Below are 13,212 nucleotides of genomic sequence, written 5' to 3' on the forward strand. Positions count from 1 at the left end.
TTAGCTCAGGGCTGATCTTCCTCACAAAAAAAAAAAAGAAGAAGAAAAGTATTAAATCAAGTATTTGGGAAAGATTTCTGCAAACAAGTATAAAAATAACCTGCTATATTCAAACTAGTCAGCATTCAATAGAATACATGTACCTAGATATATAGCACTATTGCTTAAGACTCTTTGTCAATTGGGTTAATTATTCTTTAATGATCAGTAACAGAAAAAGAAGAAATCTATTAACCATTACATGTTAGACCAGTGCTTTTTAAGCTTTAATGTGTATGGAGTTCACCTAGGGATCTTGTTAAAATACATATACTGATTCAGTAGGTGTGGGATGGAGCCTACAATTCTGCATTTTTAGCAAGCTCCCATACGTTGTGATCATGGGAGTAATAAGGTGTTAGACCAAAGCCCCCAGTGTAATTCTGGTACACTTTGGCAACTTTGCTTAAACAGGTAGCTATGGGTTAGTGGATAGAGGCAATCTGTACTGAGGACATGGCATTTGAGCTGAGACATGAGTGGCAAGAAGGAACCAGTCATATGAAGATCTTATGGAAGAGCATTCATGGCAGAAAAACATGCAAATGCAAATAACCTGAGATAGAACAAGCTTTGGCTAGACCTCGGTGAGTGGGGACGGATAAGAGATGAGACCTGTGAGAATTTGAAATGGGAAGCCATCAGAGTGTTTTAAGGAAGGGAGTAATGTGATACAATTTACATTTTGAAGATCACTCTGGAGGCTGTGTGGGGAATGTATTGTAGGGGAGCCAAGGGAAGTAGGGAGCCATGTGAAGAGGTTATTCCAGTTGTTCATGGTTACAGTGGATCTGGAGAAAAGTAGATGAATTTTATTTCTTTCACTTATAAATTGGGTCTAGAAAATCTCAGCCAAGATAGATAAGAATTCAGTCCATGTTATAAACAAAAGATTGTCTTAAAACATACGGATTTTACCGGCACAGGCCTGCCTTATATAACAAAACATATTTCATATAAAAATGGAGGTCAAAGTACCTTCACAAGAAGGAGAAATAATTTGGGAATTACTATAAAAGCATTTTTCCAGAACAGTTCAGGGCCATTATGTGGAGATGGATTTGTGTGATTGCCGCTTCTAAATGGCCTGTACCATGATGGAGAGGGAAGTATTTGGAATTCTTACTCAGGTAGGGTTCTCAAATTCAACTCATGTCTAATACAGGACAGCCACAAGTTTGAACCTTGAGCCCTTAAAGATATGTATGATAAATATATAACTTTTATTGCAGAAAATTTTCAACCATATGCAGAAATAGAAGAATATAGTGAACCCCTATATAGCCATAACCCAGCTTCAACAATCATCACTTAATGGCTAATTTTGTTTCATTTATATTATTCTTCACTCATCCCTTCACCCGCCTACCATTGGTTGGTTTATTTTGAAGCCCCCTTCTCCCACTGGTTTAATTTGAAGTAAATCCCAGTTATCTTTTTAAGAATTTTTGAAGGAAGATACAGCACAATTCTTAATATTAATATGCCTCCTTCCAGGAAAAAAGTGACTTGCCTCCCATGAAGGCAGAGGAACAAAACAATCCTTTTGTTTACATCTTTTTATTTCTCCTTGTGAGAATCAAGAAAAAACTGGCTACACTTGGAATTCTATCCAATAAGGTTTTTAGGACTAATAAGGCTTCAATTAGAGACAATGCAGAACTAGATTGGAACGGTAGAATATCATTGGATAGGAGAATCTTCCCAACTTTGTTCAGCTCCACCCTGTCCTTCCAAAAGAATTAGCTTGTAAATTTGATAGTTGGTTAAGAAAGGTCTCTTAGAACCTTGAATCCTAGATAAGAACTGGCTCCTGTTATTGGCAATGTAGATGCCCCACAGAAGAAATTGTGTAATTTGTAGGGTCAAGGCTCTAGCACCAGATATCCCAAACTAAAAATGTTTTCAACTGCCTTGTTTGAGTTACTATGCCTTTCTCTCTGAGCATTACCCAAGTAACTATTCCAAAGGGAACTCTGCTTCATTTTTAAATGTGGACCAATTGGCAGTATTGAAACTATCCCATTTAACCTATAATGTAAGTCTCAGTCCCATCTGACTCCAAAACCCTGTCATCCTAGATCCTGGCACCACCTACCCATCATAACATGGCTGGCTCATCAGACCCCTTAAGGGAAGTACCTCAAAAAGCCTATGTATTCTCCCATTTTAAGAAATTGGTCTGATTTGTTATATCTTGGCACACATGAGCTAGGAGTGTTCGACATTGATTGTGTTAGTAAACCAGCTATTGAATCAAAGCATTATATTGCAAAGGCTATCCCTTAATATAAAGGATCTCTGGAACATAAACTTTAATAACAAAAAATTATTTTAATTTAATGGGATCTGAAATCAAATATAAAGACCCTGGACTGAACAGCATCTCATCTACAAGAGACCAATCCAAGAAGATTACCACTACTGCCTGGCTATTATGTAATTAAGTCATATAATAATTCCAGTGTTCCTTTGTAGACTCAAAAGAGGTATGTCTTATTTTGTCACTAAATAGTAAAGGCTTTATTAAGACAGATGTAACTGTTTATTACATTCTTTATTTTTTTTAATTATATTTACTGTTTTATCCTAGGATGAGCATGAAATGCATTGTATTTTTTTATTGGACAAAAAGTACTATGGAAATCCAATAAATTTAGTAATGTTGTGTGGTGGGGGAGAGGTACCTTGTAGGGAAGTCTTTTCACAGATGATTATTTACTTTCAAAAGAATTATGTCTACATGTCATCTTTGTAGATTACAATAATGAGAAAGGAGTGAGAATGGCTTTTTGTTAAGGTGATCTAAATTGGGAGGTGAGATGCAATTTTTTAAGCTTTATTTTTTTCCTTTTGTACTGTTTGTGTTAAGAAAAAGTATTAGAGTTGAAGCACCATTACAAGGATGGGAAGAACGCTTTATGTAATCAGGTTTGAAACAAGTTAGTAATGGAACTTAGAAGACTAGGTTTGTAAGCAAAGAAATTCTCATTTAAACCAGAAACCTGCAATAACCTAGGTCCAGCTATGTTAAAGTGTTGTCTCTAGTAGTCCACATCAGGACTTTTTTTTTTTTAATTAGTACTTGTTAACTCTAACATAAACATTCACCTGTTAATATCTTCCTGACAAAAATATACAGCTAAGCTAAAAATCCATCCTGCATGTTTCCTACTAGGACTTCCACAAAGACCATAGAGATACTTCACATATTTTTGACACTTAAAACAAATTACTTTGCATGTCATTGCACAGTCTCTATTTTATTCAACATCTAAAGTGAAACATACTGGAATAGAAATTAGATAAAAAGGCATTCCTCATCTGACAACATTTTTGCAATTTTCAGAGATAAGCTGTGTGAAACGTGAGAGGAAAAAAATCACTACTATTTCTATTTATCTCAGTCACAAATTGGAAAAGAAATACACACATTTAAATTTTTTAAGTGTAATAAGCACTTTGTTATGACCCCCATTCACTCAGTATGCATGGATCAAGTGAGCCAATGAAGTGCTGACGTCTTAACTGCCCCCAATTTTGGACACCGTTATTTTTATTTAAGAGTATTTTGGGAAAATCACACTTGTTCTAATTTTCAAACAAATATGGTGGCAGTTTTCTATCACGCTACTAAAAGCTTCCATTTATATCATATGTAATAGGTAAATAACATGGCATAATTTTGTTACAGTTACATACAGGAGTAGTTAGTGGAGGAGAGACTGCCCTGTTGTTCCTACACCAAGGGCAAAAAATATAAGGACTATATAGCTCATGAAGAATATCAACATTTTCTATCACAAAATATTGATGCAACTGAAATTGTATAATCCACATAACAGAGGTTAACATTTTAGTCAAAGTATTAAGATAATAAAATGAGGCTTTTAGCTTCATATCAAGACCTATTTGAATATTTATATAAGAGTATTAAAAGCATTTTCCTCCTCATTTATGGTTTGATTTAGTGTAGTGCCTCATCTATTCCTATCTTAACAGTTTCTTAGTATAATGAATAACTATAAAAGTGTGACATAATTCTATATAGATATTTGCAGAGATATTTCAGTGTGAAACCTCATTCACATGTCACCCAAATATATTTGTTGCCTTAATCTACACTATGTCAAATTTAAACATTTTGATTTTTACTTAATTCTTAACTAACCAGAGGAGTTGAAATTAAGAAATTTCCTTCTTATCTACTAATGTATTTAGAAAATACTTTTGTTCACTTTGTAAGGTCATTGGAACCCAATTAATCAACAAATTTCTAAGTAAATCAAATACTCTACTATAAAATTTTTTCTCCCAAGTAGGATATAGATATCAAGTATTTGTTGTTGCTATTTATATTTCCTAAGCCTTTATGCAATATTTCAGTGTTACGTTTTGTATACTGCTATAAAAAAGCCCTCCTTCCTTTTACCCACTACTACAATATCGTGTTACGTGTTTTTAAGGAAGTGTATGGGCTCATTTGGGGATGATATGCTTTGAAAGAACAGATTTGCCAAGCCACTGATACGTACTTAGAACCATGATAACATAATGTGCAATTTAGTGGATTTAGTTATTTAAAAACATATTATCCCACTTCCCTTCTAAATGAAATTAACCATCACCTTTGATTTAGTTATGTCTCCAAGAGTTATAAATAGCATGTAATAAAGCATCTCTTTTAGACACAAGGTTTAATGTGTAAAAAGCAAATATATTCTGTATATACCATGCACTAAACTGTTTTGTTAATTCAATAGTCTTGCCTCTTTTTTTGTTAAAAACAGTAGCTGAATTGCACATCTAATATAAGAGAAAATCTTCTAATTTAATAACTTGTAAAATCTCTACCCCAACAAATTAATTCAGTGTCTAGGAATCCACTACTAAAAAATAGTGGATTATGTCCTACAGTGTCTGCAATTGAATTTTAAACAAGTGATATTTTGCTATATTGAATACAAAAATGTGATGGAAAGGATTCAGGCCTCATAAATTGCTGGAGAAACTCATCTGCAGAACTAACTCATTCCATTAGATTCGCTGCGTAGTAGCATGGTTCAAAATTTTGATTGGCCTTTAGTTATGGAAAAATAACAAAGTACTAATGCAGACACAAAAAAAACTCCTTTGAGTTGGAGATTCATTCATGGCTAGAAAAGAAAAAAAAAAGTTAGTTTACAATTGGCTCATAATTAATTTAACACATTGTTATTGTATGCACACAGTTTTGAAAAATTATTTAAATTGATATATATATAAAACCAAAGGAAATATACTGCACTTTTGTGGTACTCTTTTATATGTATATTCAGTGAAACAATGCTTTATCTGACTTTAGTCAAGGTATATGTTTCAAATGATTTTTAGCAGGAGGGAGGGAGGATTGAGTAGATTTCCTCCTTGGTGTCACATTTAGAGGTTAAATATGTCCAAACATCTCTAAATATTTATTAACATAGCTCTATCATCTGTGAACTTACTTAAATATATTTTTAATTTGCTATCAGTATCTAGTCCCTTCAGATACCAAGTTTGATGTTTGTTGCTGCACATTTTTAATTGAGAGAGAAGTAATGACTACTATTCTGTAGACCTTGTAGTTGGCAGGTCCTCACATTGATGCCACCTCTGGGGCTCATGTGCTTAGTAGCAGCAGTTGCTTCTCAGTCTTAAATTTGAGCATCAAATAATCTCTGAGTGACAAATTTTAAATCCCATGCTTACTTTCCCTTGCTGCTCATTTGGTTCTTCAGCCCTCAAGAACCTTCTATCAGTTAATAATTAGTAGTAAGTAATTCTAAACTAATTAATGACCTAAGAAACACAACATATGTCAAAGCGCAAATTATTTTTCTTTTGGGGTTATTAAATGTTGGTTGCTTTCACTAATGATAGACGACCATATATGTAAGATTGATGGCTTGATTGTCGTTAGAGAAGGGCTTCGGAACTAAAAACTTTCTGAATTTTTTTGTTTACTCAAATGTTTGAGCTTGTTAAACCAACAGATAATTTTTAAAATGAGTTATTTAACAGGTGATTAATTTTTTAACTATACATCTGCAGTATTTTATTAACTATAAATCTGCAATTTTAAAAGTTCTTCAAAAGTTCTGCAGAATAATTGACATTTCTATATTTATCTATTGCTCATCACAGTATACTTAAGCATTTTAAGACTTTTACTGAACGTAGAAAAAGTGCACATATAAGTATACAGCTAAATGAATTTTCCCAAACTCAACACGCACATGCAACCAATATCACGCAGATCAAGAAACATTACAGTATTAGTACCCCAGTAGTCCTCCTTATGCTCCCTTCCAATCAGTACCTACCCTCAAGAATAACCACTTCCTGACTTTAATAATAGTAGATTATTTTTACCTGCTTTTAGTACCTAAGCAGTTTTTAACATAAAACAAAGGCTGTCATTTTCACAGTGTTGAAGTCGGATTCTGTGTGGTTTTAGAACTGAGATTCTCAACCTTTTTTCTGTCCATTGCACCAGAAGGATATCATACATTCACATCACTACCAATGGCTTACTGTTAGAATTTCTTAGCGGTAGTGTAGGAGTATATAATTAGGAAGAAAAAACTTGAAGGCCACTCTGTTGTGTTAGGAGGGTTTCTCGACCTGGACACTATTAATATTTTGTGCTGGATAATTCTTTGTTGTGGGGAACTCTCCTGCACATTGTAAGATGTTTAGCATCATCTCTGGCCTTTACCCACCAGATACCAATAGTACCCATCCCCCGGTTGTGAAAACCAAAAGTATCTCCAGACATTGCTAAATGTCCCTTAGGGGGCAAAATTGCCCTGGGTAGAGAACCACTGTGCTAGGGAACTATATATCCCCTGTGTTAACATTCACTACTTTAAAAGTTAGTAGGTCGATAAGTAAAAGTTTTAGGAAAGTAGCTTTTGGTCCTTTGTAAGAAGAGAGTTTTAGTGATCAGCCCCCTTAGCAATGTATTGGGCTACTTAGAAAGAAGCTAAGGTTCATGTCACCTGGTTATCTTGGAGGGTGTTGTAGAAGAAAGAAAGAAACATGATCTTTAAAGTACTCTTCATCAGCCTCATTATAACTGTGGGATTTAAAGCTGGAGGATCTTACAATCTAGTGAGAAAGACAGACACACCTCCTCTCTTTCAATGTCTTAAAAATTTATAATCTACAGGAATAAATACTACATTCAAGGTTGCAAGACAAATTCTATTAAAACATGCCTGTTCTTCATCCTCCATTCCCCTTCAAATTGTCTATAACATTTTCTACCTGCTTTAGAAAAAATGAGTTTTTTAAAAAATTTAAATGGAATCAGTTCAATAATTCCTAAGATATGCAAGAAAATAAAATTAGTATATTGCCAATGTTAATCATCTTCCTCTTTAGAGTAAAAATCATACCTAATTTGTTATAGTTTAGATAATCAATTATATTACCCTATGTATGAATCATTCCAAAGTTTCTTAATTCCTACTATATATCAGTAAGGGAAACATGGAAAAGTCTTAAAAGAAAAGAATAAACTCTATAAGATTTTAGTTCATTTTGATATTTTACCACAATTTTTGAAGTCTGTTATATATAGAATATATATAAATTTCTAATCCTAAGGACTAGAAATGCCCAAGTGAACTTACAGAAGTCCATTTGTCTTCTGTTTTCTCAATCACAATAGTCTGTGTGTCACTACCTGGCGGTATATATTCATAGTCATCATACAGGAGGCCTAGGATTGGATATTGTGTCCTGTACCTATACAGAAAAAAAGTTAGTTTACAAGGTGTACAAGAAAATAACTTTCATTCTTTTTGAGTCACTCTTAGTTTGATTCTCCTTACTAAGTTAATTTGGCTCTGAATGACTTTTAACTCTTTCTAAAAGGAAAATCCCCTCTCAATGTACAAAGATTTACTATTACTTTCAAGAGAGTAAGAGGGAGGTACTTCTGCTCTGGCAATGATGGACCACTGGCAGCACAAGACAGTGATCCCAGAGAAGGGAAGCAAATGACATGACCCCTACAAGTACCTAGCTCACTGCCTGGAGATTTTCTTGGTCACAGCATAGGGAAAGGAAAGCCAAAACAGATCCCAGCAGTCTCACCAAGTTGAGATAACAGAATTTCGAGTAAGGGTAAGCCGAGGCAGCCAGAATTTGTGGGGCAGAATACCAGACAGAAGAGAGCTACATAGATGGAGAGAGGTCAGGAGACCTGTTGAGAGTTCCCCATAAGTCTTTGGGTGAGTGCTGATCAGTGTAGGCATATGAAAAAGCTACCAAGGCTGGAGAAAGAAGCACTGGTAAGGAGCAATCTGGAAATCCCTGGAGCTCACATAGTGAAGGGAATAGTTTGTGTTCCACTGACCAGAGTGGAAAGACTGCCTAATACAGGAGCCATCAGGCAGAGACTACAGAAGAGTGTTGCCTTAGTAGTGGGATGACATTAGTCTTATACTGCAGTTGTTCTAACAGAGTTTAAAAGAAAGACTTGAAAGTATTAATCTGTTTCCAAGTAACTCAACTTCACCTCAGAACAAAACCCCAAAGTACTTAAGAGTAATAGCCAAAAAATCCAGAACTCAAATATGTAAAATCACAATATATGACATTCAATAAAAAATTAGTAGGCATGCAGTGAAGTAAGAAGATATGACTAATAATGAAGAGAAAGATAAATTAGTAGAAACAGACCAAGAAGTGACAGATAAAAGAAATAAGTAAGCAAAGATGCATCTATTAGAAATATAAAAATTATATAAAATGTATACTCAAGAAGTTAGAGGAAAGCATGGACATGATGAAACCAATCAAGGATATAAGGATCTACATTGGACTTCTTTTTTTCTTTTTTTGGGAGGAAGATTAGCCCTGAGCTACCATCTGTTTCCAATCCTCCTCCTTGTGCTGAGGAAGATTGGCCCTGGGCTAACATCTGTGCCCATCTTCCTCTACCTTATACGTAGGACTCCTGCCACAGCGTGGCTTGATAAGTGATGCGTAGGTCTGCACCTGGAGTCCGAACCTGCAAACCCTAGGCCGCTGAAGCAGAGCACATTAACTTAACTACTACGCCACCAGGCCGGCCCCTACATTGGACTTCTAAAGATGAAAAGTACATTGTATGGAATTAACAACAGATTAGGCACTTCTGAAGAAAATACTATTAAATTTGAAGACATCAAGAGAAATTATCCAAAAAGAGAAATTATCCAAAATAAAGCACAAGAGAAAAAAGAGACTGAAAAAAATGTACAGAGTATGAGTTAGCAATGGAAAATATCAGGTGCCCTCATGTATGTGTAATTGAATTCCTACATGATTGGCAGGAGACAAAAAATAATTGAAGAAATAATGACTAAACTCTTTCCAAATTTGATGAAAACTATAAACACAGAGATCCAGGAAGCTCAGTGAACCTCAAGAAAAAGAAAAATGAAGAAAAACACAGAGAAGCACATCATTATCAAATTGCTGAAAACCAGTGCTAAAGAATCTTACAAACAGCCAGAGATAAAGAAACATTACTCAAGGAGGAAAAATGATAAGATTAACAGCAAACTTCTTATCAGACACGATGAAAGTCAGAAGATAGTAGAATGACATCTTTAAAGTACTGAAAGAAAAAAAAACTATCAACTTACTATTCTATACACAGCAAAAATAGCTTGAATAATGAAGGCAAAATAAAGATTTTTTTCAGACATAAAAAGCCAAGAGAAGTCTTCAACAGCAGAGCAGCATGATAAGAAATATTCAAGTCCTTCAGGCAGAGGGAAAATGAGATTAGATGGAAATTTGGATCTAAATAAAAGAATAAATAGTACCAGAAATGATAAATATGTGGGTAAATTTAAAACATTGTTTTTCATTTTTTTTTTATTGATGTTTTAATGGTTTCTAACATTGTGAAATTTTGGGTTGTACATTTTTGTTTGTCCATCACCATATATATGACTCCCTTCACCCCTTGTGCCCACCCCCCACCCCCACTGCCCCTGGTAACCACAGTCCAGTTTTCTCTGTCCATGTGTTGGTTTATATTCCACATATGAGTGAGATCATACAGTGTTTGTCTGTCTCTTTCTGGCTTATTTCACTTAACATAATACGCTCCACGCCCATCCATGTTGTTGCTAATGGGACGATTTTGTCTTTTTTTATGGCTGAGTAGTATTCCATTGTATATATATACCATATTTTCTTAATCCAGTCATCAGTCGAGGGACACTTAGGTTGCTTCCACTTCTTGGCTATGGTGAATAATGCTGCAATGAACATAGGGGTGCATAAGCCTCTTTGGATTGTTGATTTCAGGTGTGTTGGATAGATTCCCAGTAGTGGGATGGCTGGATCATAGGGCATCTCTATTTTTAATTCTTTGAGGAATCTCCATACCGTTTTCCATAGAGGCTGCACCAATTTGCATTCCCACCAGCTGTGTATGAGGGTTCCTGTTTCTCCACATCCTCTCCAACATTTGTTGTTTTTTGTCTTGGTGATTATAGCCATTCTAACAGGCGTGAGGTGGTATCTTAGTGTTGTTTTGATTTGCATTTCCCTGATGATTAGTGATGTTGAGCATCTTTTCATGTGCCTATTGGCCATCTGTATATCTTCCTTGGAGAAGTGTCTGTTCATTTCCTCTGCCCATTTTTTGATCGGTCTGTTTGTTTTTTTGTTGTTCAATTGTGTGAGTTCTTTATATATTATGGAGATCAACCCCTTGTCAGATGTATGTTTTGCAAATATTCTCTCCCAGCTGGTTGGTTGGTTGTTCATTTTGATTCTGGTTTCATTTGTCTTATAAAAGCTCTTTAATCTGATAAAGTCCCACTTGTTTATTTTTTCTTTAGTTTCCCTAGTCTGAGTAGGCATGTCATCCAAAAAGATTCCTTTAAAACCAATGTCAAATAGTGTGTTGCCTATATTTTCTTCTATGAGTTTTATAGTTTCAGGTCTCACCTTCAGGTCTTTGATCCATTTCGAGTTAATTTTTGTGAATGGCGATAGCACATGGTCCACTTTCATTCTTTTGCATGTGGCTGTCCAGTTTTCCCAACACCATTTATTGAAGAGACTTTCCTTTCTCCATTGCATGTTCTTAGCACCTTTGTCGAAAATTAGCTGTCCGTATATGTGTGGTTTTATTTCTGGGCTTTCAATTCTGTTCCATTGATCTGTGTGTCTGTTTTTGTACCAGTACCATGCTGTTTTGATTACTATTGCTTTGTAGTATGTTTTTCTTATTGTTAATATTTCTTTAAAAAATAATTGACTGTTAAAAACAAAAATAATACTGTATTTTGGGGTTTATAATATATGTAAAAATAAATATATATGACAAAACTAGCAAAAAGATCATGAAGGGGAAATGGAAGTATACTATAATAAAGTTTGTATGCTACATGTGATGAGGTATACTGTGATAAGATAAAGAAGAATATTGTAAGCCTTATAGCAATCATAAAAAATATATACCTAATAAGCCAATAAAATAGATGAAATGCAATAATGAAAAGTGATCAATTAATCTAAAAGGAAAAAGGAAAAGAGGAAAAGGGGAACAAAGACAATATGGGACAAGTAGAAAACAAATAACAAGATGGTTAATTTAAACCTAACCATATAGAGGGGCGGAGTCAAGATGGCGGCGTAGGCAAACTCAGAACTCACCTCCTCCCATGGACACAGCCAATTTACAACTACTCGTGGAAAAATTACCCCTGAGACAGAACTGAAAACTGGATAAGAGGAACTCCTGCAACAACGGACAATCCTAACTGAGGTGGAAGAGGCAGAGACTCCCTTCTGGAGAGGAAAAACTCCGCCTTCACAAGCCACCAGCTTCACGGCCGCCGGGAGCAGCCCACAGGTACACAGCCCTCCCTGGAGGTGCGGGGCCCTGAGCCGGGATCGCCCCCGCTGTGGGGACTTTGTGGACCCAGCACAATCGAACCGAGTGGCATAATATCTGACTTTGCCTGCTACTAAAACACTGGGGAGTACCCCCAGAAAACCCAGTTCACAAAGAAACTAAAATCGGCTCTTAAAGGGTCCGCGCAAACTCACCCGTTTCAGAAAGCATCCTAAAATCACCAGAAAGAAAGGTGCACAGTGCTTTGGTGACAAGAGACTCACGTAATAGGCCCTGAGTGCATCTCAGTGAGGGGTGAGACCTCTCCAGGGACTGGAACATTGGCAGTGGCCATTGTTGTGGCCTGGTGTGGGCATGCTGACACAGACGCCATTGGAGTTCTCCCTGAGGCCTGCTAGCCCAGGGTCTGCCCCAGCCACTAGAGCACAAATTTAATCCAGCTAAGCCAGGGCAGGCAGCCCACCCTAGAGACTGGCCCCACCCAACAACAAGCCCTCAGGCAACTTGTGGGCCTGCATAGATTGGTGACTGGATTCTCTGCAGCCTGGCAACTGAGCCGACTTGAGCCGGGCAGGGTGTGCACAAGGAGCCGGTGGAGAGTGTGGGGCGGTGGTGGAGTGTGTGGGGCTCCCGCCGTGGAGAGACTGGATCCGCTTGGGGAGGTCGGGGCGCTCACACGGGGCAGGACTGTGTTGACTGTGTGTGTGGACCTGTGGGCGGCAGGGCTTGTCAGCTGCAGAAGACTTGTGCTTCTCAAAGACCCACATAGGAGGTTTGCCCCACCTTCCAAAGCCTGAAACAATTGGGTGCTCCTGTGCCTGAGGCCAGCCCCACCCAGCTGCAATCCTCAGAGAGCTGACAAGAGACCTAAAGGCAGGAGGCTTACAGCAACTGTAAGGCCCTGAGCCTAACAACCTACCACGGTGGGGGCCTACTCACTTAAAAGAAATACTGCAACACAAATGTGGTATTAGAACTTGCAGCCAACTGTGCTGGGGCTCCCCACACCTGATAAAGAGACTCAAGGGCTCACAACAACTACAAGCAGCTGAGCATTACAACAGCTGACCAGGAGCATAACTCAGCCTCCCTGGGCGCCTACAGAGAGAGCAAACAGGCCAAAACAGAAGGACACACGTAGCCCACAAAGGGGTCAACCCTGGAACATTGAGAACTGAGGGAAGCACACTGGAAGCCTCCTAAGGCATCACTTAGATAAGGTCACCTACCAAGAGCAGGAGACGTAGCTGACCTACCTAATACGTAGACACAAGCAC

General features: G+C 37.0%; 1 protein-coding gene across 3 annotated transcripts in view; it reads right to left on the minus strand.

The window, feature by feature from the left end:
- Positions 1–3,253: 3,253 nt before the first annotated feature.
- The window catches only part of POF1B (POF1B actin binding protein), a 94,593-nt gene continuing 84,634 nt past the window's right edge, over positions 3,254–13,212 (minus strand). For 2 of the 3 annotated variants that reach the window (XM_058536279.1, XM_058536280.1), the window contains one exon: positions 7,674–7,812. In XM_058536279.1, coding sequence (XP_058392262.1) covers positions 7,674–7,812 — 139 coding nt within the window. Of the gene's footprint in view, positions 5,196–7,673; positions 7,813–13,212 lie in introns of those variants that run through there. The other variant, XM_058536281.1, reaches the window with a different exon arrangement.

Source organism: Diceros bicornis, chromosome X, assembly GCF_020826845.1.
Source record: "Diceros bicornis minor isolate mBicDic1 chromosome X, mDicBic1.mat.cur, whole genome shotgun sequence".
NCBI lineage: Eukaryota > Metazoa > Chordata > Mammalia > Perissodactyla > Rhinocerotidae > Diceros > Diceros bicornis.